The sequence below is a fragment of the Sceloporus occidentalis genome, unplaced genomic scaffold, assembly GCF_023333645.1.
Source record: "Sceloporus occidentalis isolate IW3139 unplaced genomic scaffold, rSceOcc1.0.p SCAF_3, whole genome shotgun sequence".
NCBI lineage: Eukaryota > Metazoa > Chordata > Lepidosauria > Squamata > Phrynosomatidae > Sceloporus > Sceloporus occidentalis.
The window spans coordinates 180,340,669-180,355,125 of record NW_028316983.1 but is presented as its reverse complement, the minus strand read 5'-3'; the positions used below and the strand labels follow the sequence as shown (position 1 = coordinate 180,355,125).

At 38.6% G+C, this 14,457-nt stretch overlaps 1 protein-coding gene across 2 annotated transcripts in view; it reads left to right on the top strand.

Moving 5' to 3' along the window:
• CDH7 (cadherin 7) overlaps nt 1-14,457 on the top strand; it is a 177,187-nt gene that overhangs the window by 10,865 nt on the left and 151,865 nt on the right. For both annotated transcript variants that reach the window (XM_089516963.1, XM_089516962.1), the window contains exon 2: nt 4,762-4,986. In XM_089516963.1, coding sequence (XP_089373089.1) covers nt 4,777-4,986 — 210 coding nt within the window. In that variant the 5' untranslated portion in view covers nt 4,762-4,776. The remainder of the gene's footprint in view (nt 1-4,761; nt 4,987-14,457) is intronic.

Below are 14,457 nucleotides of genomic sequence, written 5' to 3'. Positions count from 1 at the left end.
CTGTAATAGCACACATGAAGAATGATTAACTTTTGCACTCTTGTAGTCACGCTTCATTCATGCTTGTTTGTTGTTGGAGCATTCTTGGTTCTTCCTGGGATAAGTCCTGGATGAGTGCGATGTCATCTAAAAATCTTCTGCACAATTGCATGATTTAGCTGGGATTATGCCCTTTTCTTCCCCCTTTTCTCCCTGTCTGATAATTTCCTTAGTCTAGTCCACCTAACAAAGTTATTGTGAGGATGAAAATGGAGGGGAGGAGCATTGACTCTGGTTTCTGTTCCTTGGAATAAATATGGGATATAAATGAATAAATGGCTAAGTACATAAATAAAATCTTTGGAATGAATCCATTACGGTAGACTTGTTTCATATATGAAATTTGCTTAAGAGTGTACCTCACAAATTTATATTGATTCAACATGTTAACTCTTGCCAGGATTAACAATTGGATCAAGGATTTATTCAGAACCAGGATTTTAGTGGGTCAATGCATATTAATGGCAAATAGATACTGTTAAAATAAATAGTAGGTAAAGGTTAACATGCATCTGTATATGATGATTAATTGACTGACTGTGACTTAATATTTTGTTATATTTATTATAACACTATAGAAACAAAAGCTTGCTTCAGTATTCCCCTACCTTGATATGGTATTTTAGTGGTTTTATTGTATTTGTTTTTGATCGTATGTGTTCTAATGTACTGCCCTTTGGTGAAAAGGGCATTATTATTATTATTATTATTATTATTATTATTATTGCATTAGCTAAAAAGTCTATCTCTCTGCCTGCAGAAATTAGGTTTTTTTAAGGATATAGTTAACAGAGTCTATTAGTAGCTGTTCCCCCCTTCCCCAGTCCTGTTAAGTAGAGATATTCTGTTGCAAGGAAGCACCTAATAAGACAATCCTTTAGAAAGACATTAAAGTAATTCCTTAGTCAGAAATGCTTTTATTTGCATTATGATTTTGCCCGATGGGTACTTTTTGAGTTTATTAGAAACAAACTACATAGCTGAAAGAACTGTGCAGAGCCAATGGTTGTTAGCATAAATGTCCTTTTAAGATAGATGACAGTTATTAAATACATGAAGTAAATTCACTTATTATCTAGAATGTTTCATGACTTAGTGAGTCCGTGATATGAATTTGGCTAAGACGAATGCTTATTTCATTTGAGATTTCCTGAAACAGTTCTTTTTCTTCAATAATATGTGTGATTTGGTGTCTGTTTTAATGTCTCATTTATTTCTTTGTTACTATTTTCCACTTTCCTAAATTGACTAGACTGCTTGACAGTTTCCTCTTAAAAGGGGGATAGCCTCCTTATAAGATGGAACAAGACATATATAAATTTAAACGGTTGTATGCTATATGCTTGCATTATAAGCCAAACTTTGACAGTCTAAACTTTATTTTCTGGACTTGGTTTGGGTTTTAACCATACAGTTTTAAAGTACATGTTAGTATTCAATTCATATCTACATACGAATTGAAAACCACATTTCTGTCAGTTCTTGCTTGACTGTAATGTTTTTCCTCTTAAACTTTAACAGCACCTAAATTAAAAGAATCCTCTGTTTCAGACAGGAAACATCGCAACCAAGTAAACTTTTAAAAATTATTCCTAGGGAATCACTATCACTATTGACAATTTTGCATTGACTATTTAGAGTGAAATTATTTTTGACCTTTGGGAAGTATATGGCCAAGAGTTTAATGGGAAGTACAAGATACAACACATAAAGTATGGAGTCAATTCCCTCATTAATTAACTAAACATAGTCCTAGGATGTTTAGACTAAAAAGCTCCATGTGTATAAATTCATATTTTTAATTGATTAGATTTCTTGATTCTGAGATCTACTTGGGTAAAGCTGAATTTTAGTAGAAAGTGTGTGAATAAAGAGATAAATGAACGAAAAATGAGGCCTAATTTGTGTTAAGGGATTATACAGAGAAAATTTAGAAGGAACATATAAAAGACAATGAATTATTTACCCCAGAGTGCTCAGTCTACATGCATCCACTATATTTCAGATACAGACTGTAAACTTATTACATGAATATAAAAAACAAAGTGTTTCATGCCCCCTTAACAACTAACAGATTAGTTCAGCAGATGCATATTACATATATTACAGTTTGAATGTATATGTTGATTAATTCATTCCATTGACACTAAAAATAATGGAACTGTTCCAAAAACCACAAAATAGTTGCTATTTTCATGCCATGTTTCTAGTCAGGGATCCAGTTTTTTCATGTGTTACATACAGAGAGAGAATGAGAGAGAGAGAGACCGAGAAATAGTGATTATCTCATGTTATCCTGAATTTCATGGGCAGGAATGGGACATCAGCCAGCCTCTTTCCAACATTTTTAGGAATGTAGCCTAATCTGCGAAGAAGGCTGACACTCAGACAAAATCTTAAATATATTTCCTGAACTCTCAGTCCTAGTCAGTTCTGTAGGACACCTTTGCCAGAATGCTTAGGTGCAGCTTTTGTTGGTTTCCAATCAAGAGAACTAGCATCCTGAGGTTGTTTGTGCCAATGTATCTGCTTGTGACACTGGCATAATGTCACAGCTATACTACAAAAGATTCCTATAATGGGAAATAATGAAAAAGGTGTATTCCAGCTGAAAGTATACTGTATGCATTTGGTTACAGGCTGCTTGAGAGAGAAAATGACTTTGAGAAAGAAATAGGCTTATAGTTTCCAAACAGACTTCTGCTAAGCCTTGTACTCTTGGTGCAGAGCTTGGAAAAAGCAGAGCTAGTGACCTTGCAGTCTAGGGGATTCTGTGAATTCAGTTCAAGCAACTTAACTTTCCTATGCTGTGTTCCTTTTATTTACGACATTTAAAAACCTAACTTCTCCTAGGTTTGGATCACTTTCTTTCTTTCTTTCTTTCTTTTGGGTGTGTGTGTGTAAAAAAAAAGGTCTCTCTTGGGCTTAAAATGGAACAGTGGAGCAAAACATATGTCAAAGCTGCTTTCTATACTTCTTGATAGTATTTGGGTGTACTTTTTTAAAAAATGTATTTTTGATTTTTCTCTAATTTTGTGGCTGCCACAAAATGCAGCCTTTGCTGTGTAAAACAATTTTGAAACTTCAATATTGTCCATTACTATAGTGTCATTTATTGTTCTAATTCATTTTATAAAACATAAAAAAAATGGAAAAATCTGAATAGAAAAATTAATCTGGGGAAAAATCAAAAAATGTTTTAATTTTAGAATTTTTTCCACAGAAAATTTACTGGCCTACGTGTTGAAGTCCAACAAGATCTAGAGGGCCATACCTGTTCAACAGCCTTGATTTTTACATTTTGCTGATTCCTAGGAGATTATCACAACAGGGCCAATTCAGCAATAATTGTGGTAATGAAAACTAACGCAGCTGTAGCGCTATAGCACTCAATATTTTTGCACAGTCACACAACCGCACAATTATTGTGGTATTACCATATAATATTGTGATTGCATTTATCACATATCCATGACTGAATTGTTAGTACATTGGAATTGATCATTTCACGCATGCATTGTTTTGGCGCTACAACCCATGTCTTGAAATCATGTTTCTATCCTGCACAGAATAAAAGACAACAAAATAAAATGTATCATTTCACCCCATTTTTTTAATCCATTATAAACAAAATTGTGCCCCATACCTCAAAAGAATACTGAAATCCATTGCATAACCAATCCGGCCAAGGAGAACAGATTGCCTCGACCACAATGCATTCTGGGTATCCCTAGTTGCTTCTGCAATTGAGCAAATTAAGCATGATTAACTTTCAGAGTCATCTGAAAATCTTATGCGCAATCACATGATTTAGCCAGGATTATGCCTTTTTCTTCCCCCTTTCCCCCTCATCTGATAAACTCCTCTTTGTTAGGTATGTATATATCAGCTGTCTGCTGTCAGATGATACAGTTCTACTCTTGTGGTGTCATGGTTGAAAACTTATAGTGTAAATTGGTATAGGTCAATAGAGACTATTCACGGCATCCTATTACCTTTGTAAGTAAAACAAAGAGAGCTGCACATCTCATTTCTAGGCGTAAGAACTACTGAGAATTGTTGTTTATTATGCACAAAGAGCATGTTTGTCCACAATGTCCAGTTGCCACTGCTTAGTTCCAACTACTAAGAAGAGTTTGATACTAGTTTCTTGTTCCTGGTCGATTAGGGAAATGACAAACCAAGGTCCAACTTCCTAATACATCTCTAGTTTGTTTAGATGCCTTTGCTGCTAAGAGAAACAAGGGGCTGTCCTGGCTGTGTGTATGACCACCCTGCTTATGAATGGATATACAGTGTTGTCAGGAATTCTAACTTATCTTTACATCTGAACACAGCCTCCTTCAAGCATGTATATATTCTTGACAGGGAAGGTAAAAGCACTTGGAAGGTCAAGATAATACATCTAGCTTCCTTGTGATGGATGAAATGAAAAATTCAGTGAAGTACAAGTAGTAGCAAATGAAACATGAAGGAAATGTAATTTTCATGGAACAATTCTGACAACAATTCTTGTCTGCTTTTCCTTTATAGGTACCTTTTATACTTGTATTTCTCTTGTGAAGGCTATTCAGTAGTGGAGCCACAAATTATTATCTCTTGACTCCCAGCTGGCATCCTGCTAGAGGCTGAATCTACTAAGCCAACTGGAACTGTGTCCACTCTCTTGTCAAAGTTTGTTTGTTTGTTTGTTTATTTATCTATTTATTTTTCCTTACACAGGGAGAAGAATTAAAAATGAAGTTGGGCAAGGTGGAGTTCTGCCATTTTTTACAGATACTAGCTCTTTTCCTCTGTCTGACTGGAATGAGTCAAACTGAACTCTCAAGATCAAGATCAAAACCATATTTCCAATCTGGGCGACCACGAACCAAGCGGAGTTGGGTGTGGAATCAGTTCTTTGTACTGGAGGAGTACATGGGAACCGATCCTCTCTATGTAGGAAAGGTAGGAAACCTGATCATGCTCTGTATAGTCCTGCTGTACTGCCTGATGCAAACTATTAAGATATTATGTTTGTGAATTGCATGTGTGTTACAGTAAGCTGCTATTAAATATTTATCTCAATACAGTAGACATTGCATTTCTAAGCATACCTATTTGGAAGTCATATCCAGTGGTATTTGGCCACACAGTAAAGTGCAATAATATCCAAAGTCCACAAAACAGTGATTTGGCCAATCAAAATGCACAAAATATATCATGCACGCTTTCAAAGCTCCACTAGCTTCCTCATCAGGCAAAAGTGTTAGAAATTATATAGGAGAAGTAGAAAAAAATGATGTTAGAGTCACAGGCCTACATATTGTCAAGATGTTTTTGTTGCTGACAGTGGTCTGGAGGGACATCAATGCAAGCAGAAGCCACTCTGCTTTTTGGCTATGTAGGCACTGGCAACAAAGAGTCTTAAAACCCAAACAATACAATTTCAACTCGATTAGCAACAAAAAGTAACTTTCCTTGAGATCAAGGCTGTTTCTCTCCTGTGTGACTCTGCCTACTACTTTCTTAGGCAGAGAACACTGAATTTCTGAAGAAGCTCTGTACTGTTGTATGTGGTAAAACCTTTATATGATGTATAGGTAAAATACACCAAAAGGTTTTTACTTTTGCTGTTAAGTTCTAGTCTCTTGGCTCCCTCTTCTTTAGAATTCCCTTGTTGTAGCTAAAATGTGCTATCCTCAAATCCAGAAAACCTATCGCGGGATAGATATGTTGGCCATAAAACAAAACACTACAACATCCAAAATCCAGAAAACCATCCAAAAATGCACAAAATACATCACGCAAGCTTTCAAAGCTCCACTGGCTTTATTTTTTTTTTGGGGGGGGGGGGTCTGGCAAAGGTTAGAGTCACAGACCTACTTTTTGTCAAGATTTGTCAAGATTTTTGTTGTCAATTAAGATGGTCTGGAGAGATATCAGTGCAGCCAGAGGCTACTCCCCGCTTTGGCTATGGGCAATATGGGCAATAAGAGACAAAGAGTCTTAATATCCAGGCAATAAAATTTAAATTCCATTAGCAACAAAAAAGACAACTTCCCTTAAGATCCAGGCTATTTATGTCCTGTACATAGTTGTCCTTCATTCAAGTATTAGTCCTACCTAGCCTTTTGAGATCAGATGAGATTGGTGTGTTGGTACAGAGTGCATTCTCCTCAAGAACTGAATCATCAATTTAGCAAGAGTTAAACTATGGAAGAGTTAAACTCTGGATGATGCAGTGACATCTACCCACTTGGATGGTTTTGCAAAATGATGATTAAACAAATCCCTGGAGGATAAGGCTATCAAAGACTAGTAGTTTTAATTGCTATTGGCTCCTCCAAAATTAAGAACAGCAGTGGCATCAACATTAATCTAAAAGCTAGTTGCTGGGAAATAACAGATCAGGATTATTGTTTTCATTTCTTCCGTCTGGACTTGCAATAGGCATTTGTTAGTCATTGAGAAAAGGGATACTAGAGAAGGTATGCCTCTGTATAAGGCAGCTGTGTTCTTCTTATGCTCTGTGTTGGAGAACCACTGAAATGTTTTGTTTTATATAATGGCATTATTTTTTTTCCAGTTTTTTTCCTATGACATTTTTTTAAAAAAAATATATAGTGAAGTGTAGTCAGGTGGCTTGCTATATAGCAGTTTAGACAGAATAACTGAATGTTACGTAAGGACCAGAGGTCTAACCTTCTTGTTGTATTCTCATTGTTCTATTATTTTTATCAATTGGTTTTATAGTACCTTGTTTTTGTTGCAAATTGTCATAAAATGGTGATCAAGATCCTTCAATAGGAATGTTTAGTGTAAATCTCCACATGTGATGTTATTCATTAATAGTGATGTGCAACCCCTGTGTTAACAGCAGTGTTGCACAACTAAACCAGGCTGCCAATGCACATGCACATCCACACGTAATGCCATCACATGCACACCTATGCTTCTGTAAACTAAAACAAAATGTGAATGTTCCACATTACACAAAAATATCCATCCACTTGTATAAGTTCCCATTCTGTGCAATTGGTCCATTGTGTTTGCATCAATCACCAGTGCATGGTACATGATTCAAATCTTCAGGGAATGCAGTCACAGCTTCAAAGTGGCATTGGTTGTTCTTCAGTCCAAGTATTTAAATAAAAATGGTGATAGTTTGGGGGAGGATAACGAAATAGGAATCAGCTTTTGGTTTGAATAGGGAATTAATCACTTACAGTAATTGCTGAGCTCATTTGGCTGATCTTACAAACACACTGGCAATATTTTAAGAAGGGATAGGTGACTTGGAAGCAGACTAACTGCAAATGTTTGTTGTTACTGTAGAGAATACTGGGTGAAAATGGATTACTCTGTGCTTTTTGTAGTTCAGTAGGGATTGTTTGGCATACAAATGATTGTACACAGTACTCTACAATTCTGTGCATGTGGGTTTGAAGCCACAGAAGAAATATCATGCACTATTAAACTATTTTGAAAAATACTGTAATAAAAGTCTGTATGAAAATAAATGTAGAGAGAGGCAAAGTTAAGGATGTACATTCAAATAAGGATATACATGCAACTTGTTTAAATATTTGAAGGAATGTCATATTGAAGATGGAGTAAGCTTGTTTTCTGCTGCTACAGAGAGTAGGACCTAGAACAATGGATGCAAGCTACAGGAAAAGATATTCCACCTCAACATTAGAAGGAACCTTTTGACAGTAAGGGCAGTTTGACAGTGGAACACACTCCTTCTTTGGAGTTCTTTAAACAGAGGCTGGATGGCCATCTGTCAGGGGTGCTTTGATTGTGAGTTTCTGCATAGTGGGGGGGGGGGGGTTGTTGGACTGGGTGACCCTTGTGGTCTCTTTCAACTCTATGATTTATGATTCTATAATATGAAAAATTCCACATTTTGTTTGACAATTTATTCATGCAGCACCAATGCTCTTTAATTTAGTTGCTATGGATTGAATACTGATAAGAATTTTCCCAAAGCAATGTGTTTTGTAATTAAGTAGTTCTTAATTTTTCAAGTATTTCTAAACAACTGAGCAAACAAAGCATGGTAATGTAAAACCCTAATCTAGGCATTCTAAATAGGAATTTAGTTATTGGCTTATGAAGATGGGGGTGTGCTATCAGTGCTGCCTCCGTTATCACTTTGCTCATGTGCAGAGAGCAGTAAATGTTAAGCAGAGAGGTTTTGGTATGCCTGGAGGCTCTACAACTCTCTGGATCCTGATTTTCCAGGATTCAGGCTCATCTGGAAAGCTGTCATGCGTAGAAGGGGCTCACTGCTTCAGACTTCTCAGTTTTCACATGCTCCGTTCAAATCTTTAGTTTACCTTTATTTAGAATTCCTGAACAAGGATGAAGTGACACCTTGAACCTCAACATATTTACTTATTAAAATATTTACACTTTACCCTATATCAAGAGCTCTCAGGGTGGCTTACAATAGTATTGAAATAGATTAAACAGGCTAAAACAAGTAGCAACAGCAAGTAGGATAGTTTAAATCAGTTAAGACATATTAAACAATATAATGAATTAAAAACCCAATTTAATTTTTTTTTAAAAAAAAATAAAACTATAAATAACAGTCTTTGTGGCCCAAAGGCTTTGCTGAACAGCCAAATCTTAACTTGGTGCCTAAATGCCATAAATGTTGGTGCCAGTTGGGCTTCTAAGGGAAGAACATTCCACAGTTGGGGTTCTACAGCTGAGAAGGACTTTTCCAAAATGTATTGACCTCACTGGTGGTATATGAAGAACCCTCACCCCGGCAGATCTTCATTCTCTGACAGGCACATTTGAGAAGAGTTACTCCCTCAAATATTGCTCAAATATCGAGCTCACAGGCCATTTAAAACTTTAAATGTTATCATACACACCTTGAAATCAGATCGGAAACATATGGGCAGCCAGGACAATTGTCCTAAGACTGATGTTACATGCTGTTTATATGTTATTCCAGTCAGCAACTGAGTGGCTACATTCTGCATTAGCTGCATCTTACAAGACTTCTTCAAGGGCAGCCACACGTAGAGTGTATTACACCAGTCCATCTGGGAGGTTACCAATGCATGGGTTCATATGGCTTGACTATCTCTGTCTAGGAAATGTTATAGCTAGTGCACCAGTCAAAGATGGCATCAAGCAGTCCAAACTACTTGGGCCTCTGGTGATATAGATGGGCCTAGGAGCACTCCTAAACTACATACCTGTTCCCTCAGGGGTGTGCACCCCCATCCAGAACAAGCTGTTTATTCAGTTCTCACACCAGAGAACTGCCAATCCACAGAGCCTCTGTCTTAATTGTGATTTATCTCCAGTTTATTAGCCCTCGTCCAGCCTATTACATCATCCAGGCACTGAGCCAGCACCTGCACAACTCCAGCTGACTCTGATGATAAGTAGATCTGAGTGTCAGCAAACTGAAGGCAGTCGAATCCAAACCCCCTTGTGACTTCATGTAGTTATTGAACAGCATGGGATATAAGATGAAACCCCTTGGTAACGCACAGCCTAACTGCCATGGGGCTGAACAGGAATCCCCTGATACTGCTCTTTAGGATCTGTCCTCCAGGTAGAAGTGGGACCGCTGTAAAACAGTGCCTTCTAGATTTGGTCCAGTAAGATATCATGTTCAGTGTTATAAAAGGTCACTGAAAGATCCAGTAAGACAGCCTGTTTCAGTGCTGCACCCTGGACTGAAACCAGTCTGAAATGAATTCACATTATTTGTTCCCTCCGAGAACTCCTGAAGTTGCCCAGCTACCACGTGGACAACCACCTTGCTTCAAAAGGAGATACCGTATTTTCTGGCATATAAGATGACTGGGCGTATAAGACGACCTCCGACTTTTCCAGTATGGCATATATTCACCGTATAAGACTACCCCTCTTCCAACACATGTTAAGAATAAGAGATGCCTCAGAGAGAGGTGTCTTTTCCCCTTCAGCACACTCCCTTACCTCCCTTTCTAATGCAAAATCCTCATTACTATTTCACACTACTGAGGTGGGTCCTTGCAGCACCACAAAACCCACTCTGGAGTTTAAAAATAAAAGATCCACCCTTTCCCCCTCCTTTCCCCTCTTTTTTCATCTCTTGGCTTTCTTTCTATATGAGTGAGTGAGAGAAGGGCCAGAGGAAGATAATTTTAAAAAAAAAAGCCAGGCCTCTTTTTTTTTAACCCCCCTTCTAGGACTTGGCAGGGGGGAAAAAGGAGGCTCCCCTCTGGCCCCAGCCCTACACGTTCCATTTGAAGAGGCTTTGGCTTCTCTTTCCCCGTTGCCTTGCCTTGCTTTACCTTTGCTTTGCCTGCAAAATGCTGCAGCTGTGAGTTTTGCATTTTGCACTGCTGCTGTGAACCCGAGGAGCATAGAAGCATGAAATGGAGGATGAGATCCAGAGGGAGAAAGAGGAGAAGGAGGAGAACTGTGGCTGCATCCACACTAGAGAAATAATCTGGTTTGGCAGCACGTTAACTCTAGGTCTGGCTCTTTGCTATGGAATTCTGGGAGTTGGAGTTTATTTTGGGATCCAGAGTGGAGCTCCGTGGCCGTTTTTGAGCTCCCCCCACCATATGTGGTGACCAGTCTAGCTCAGAAGTTTCTGCACCTGGCATATAAGATGATCCCCAACTTTTGAGAAGATTTTCCTGGGTTAGAAAGTTGTCTAATATGCTGGAAAATACGGTATTTACAACGGGGCAATAGTTCCTATATACCTCTGGGTCCAGGGAGGCCATCTTTAGGAGAGGCCACACCACCACCTCCTTCAAAGCAGCAGGTACCTCCCCCTGATATAACAAGGCATTTAGCATCTCTGGATCCACCGCTGCTAGATTTTATCAGCCAAGAAGGGAAGGAGTCAAATGTACATGTGGTAAGCTGATCTGCTTCAAATGTTTTCTCCATGTCATAACTGAAACTGATCCCATATGTTTTCTCCGTATCATAACTGAAACTGATGGTGTACTTCCATAGTATCTGTAACAAGTGTGTTCTTAAGTTCTGAGCAAATGCAAACATTTTTCCCCTTGAAGCATCTAGCAAATTTTTCACAACAGAGAGCAATGGGTTGCAAACATGAGCTGACCTGATTCCTATTCAAAACGTCCTTACCATTTGGAAAAGTCCTACTGGGTGAGAGGTTGAGGATGAAATCCTAGATGTGCAATATGCATTTTTGGCCTCCCTCCCTGCTGTACAATAGGCACAGCAAAGATCTTTACTGGCTTCCAGTTGAATTCATTCTGAGATCTATGCCAGCTGCACTGTAACTGTTGTCCAGCCTACTTTATTGCCTGCAGACCTTCTTGTAAACCAAGGTGAATTATGGGCTCCACAGCACTGGATTGGGCACTTAGGAATGATTGTATTGATAGTCCTTTCCATTTCTTCATTCCATAGTGAAACCAAGGCCTTGATAGAATCACCAGCTCTGTCAGCAGGAAAATCCTTCATATTCTAAGGCTTTGGTGGGTGGACCACTTTAATAGGTCCACGATCCCTGCCAGGAGGATTTGCTACCACCAAAGCATACTTCACAAGGAAATGAACTGACTATGGCAATGGGCTTACAGTGTTTATTCAGTAATAAACCCTAGTCTGAGAGTCCTACAAAACTGATAATTGTTTACATTCCTGCCACAGGCACTGGCAATATATAAAGCATCTGTGTAGGTGTAATGCACACTTCATTGAAAAAAGTTACAATTGTTTCTTGTAAATCATATTTAATAATATAAATAGAGGTAGTTCATATTCTATACAAAAAGTAGACTTGGCCTTTTCCCCCCCAACATTTCCCAAGGAAACATCTCAGAAAGATCTGTGAGATCTTTGAAGTAGACATTTAGAAGCTTCTTCCTATTCCCTAGGCCATTGTGTGACATATTTTAGAAATGAACAGTATGTGAAGCAAATGTTTTACATTCTGCTCTGAATCTGTGGTCTAATACATAGATGACATTGTCCAGAGTTGAACTGAAACTGATATGAATGAATTAGACACTGACGCAGTAGTAAACAAACCTTACCAGCAGCAGTCTTTGCCCACTTTCTTATTCTGCTTTGCCTTGTCCTTCCCACTAACATCCTTCCATTCTACCAATGCAGAATGAACTCTGGAGCTTGTAGTTCTTCACATCTTAAACCTTGTCAATTAGAAGAAAACAAATCTTTCTGTTTCTCATTCTTATATTGTCCTTGGGCTCGTCTGTAATAGCCAGAATACTCTGAACTGCTCCCGGAGTATTTTGACCACAGAGGTGCCCTCGATTCCCCTGGTTACATCCGTACTCAGTAGTAACACCAGGTGGTTGTCTACATATGTGTGCCACGCAGTGGTGCTGCCACAACTAGCATGAACCACTCCCTCTGAGGTCAGAAATGAAGCATCCGGCATTGATCACATGACTGGGCACCTCGTTTTGACCTCAGGAGTGATGCACAGCAGCAGTAGTGGTGCTGGGCTACACAGCAGAGACCTGTTTGTAGACAGCTAGGTGGCATCACTACAGAATGCACTGGGTTTTCCTGCAAAATCTGGATTAAAAGGTAATTTTTTAAAAAGCAGTTTAAGCGGGAGATAGAGCACATTTGTTGTGGAACTGACCTTACATTGTGAAGACAGGCCATACACAAATTAGGGATTTGACCCTGTGTCATGAATATAGGTCACCATGAAAATGGAACAAGGCCAATTTATTTGGGCCATGTAGATGAGCCCCTAGTTTCACAATACAAGCACACTCTTTATTCTAGAGAGGGGTCTTAGAATGGGGTCAGACCAGTATGCCAAGTGGTCCAAAATGGCACTTGGGATTGCTGAAACACTATTTATAAATGCATATAAATATATTACCACATGATCTACAGTTTATCCTCACTTTTTCCTCCTTATAATAAGGATTGATGTCTGGAGTCTAGGCCTTAGGTTCAAATTACAACACCTCCTCAAGAATATAAGGGTCCTTAAATCCAAAATATCCCACAAGTGTTACACAATATACATAAAACCTTGGCTGATACTTGGTAGTTGGCGTGGAAAACTGGAGAGAGGAGATAAATGGATTGGCTAGAATCCTGAACAGAAGGACTTCACACGGCAGCCTTTTGTTGGAGATCACACCTGTAACTTCAGAATTTTGGACTAAATAAAACTTGGACCAAGCAGCAAGGCAGCACATATGCTCTTTATATTCACTGTTTCATGATTTCTGAGAAGAATTAAGTATCTCAATGCAATAATAGTGAAAGGAGTGTGTGCATGTTTGTTTGTGCCTTCAGGATGGCTGTTGACTTATGGTGACCCCATTAATTTCATAGGGTTTTCTTGGGTGAGGAATAAATACTCAGAGGTGGGTTTGCCAGTGCCTTCCTCTGAAATACAGCCTATAGTACTGGTATCTGTTGACTGTCTCCCATCCAAGTGCTAACCAGATCAGATCTGCTTAGCTTCCAAGATCAAATTGATCTAGTGCCTTTAGGATATACAGGAGTATAATATTTATGCTGTTGTTATGTTCATCCTAACACCAACAGTTCAAGGAGGTTTATCATAATGTAACCCACATAGCACATATTCTCCCTGCTTTGCTTTTAAGCACATTTTCCTCCATAGATACCCGGTGCCTGTCAGAACCCACATAAAGACAGAAGTTCAGATATTCATTTCCCCCCTGCTCCCTCCATCTTTCTCAGCTCTAAAGTGCTTTCAGGCCTGTGACAATGCAGCATGCTGTAGGCCATTACGTTCCTGGTGAGGCTTATAGTGTGTCCTTTGCAAAGACTTTGACTGTGATTGTATATCCTGTCCTTGCTTGTTTTTCCTTTGCAACTATGTTCTGTAATTCTTTAGTGACAGACTTATAAAAGACAGCTGGAAAGGAATTTCAGAATTAAGAAGATAAAGCTTGGATAGAATTGCATCTCTTTATCATCTTTTGGTCTGTCTTTTTTATTATCTGCCTATCAATTAACTATCATCTATCTTTGTGCTTGCCTGTCTATTTGTTTATACAGTTACCCCTCCATTTTTGCAGACTTGAAGTCTGTGTCCCTCACCCATTTGGGGGTGGCAAATGGAGGGGGACAAAATTGGGCAAGTGCCCATGGATGCACGCTAGTGGGGCTTGAATATAGGCGAATTTCCATTTTCATGGAGGGTCCAGAACGGATCCCTGCGAAAGTGGAGAGGCAACTGTATATCTTTTATACTGTGGGAGCTAAAAAGGGAAAACAGCATTAAAAGCATATCATTTCCCAGTTATTAAAAGAAAATACTCATAACTGCATTTAGTGAGCTGACTCTGTACAGGGTAAATATCCACAGTCAATAAGGATCTATCCTTCTTTGAAAGGATATAGCAGGATTCCTTGTAAGGAATAAATCTTTCTTTTCAGTCACACAGAATCTCCATGAAT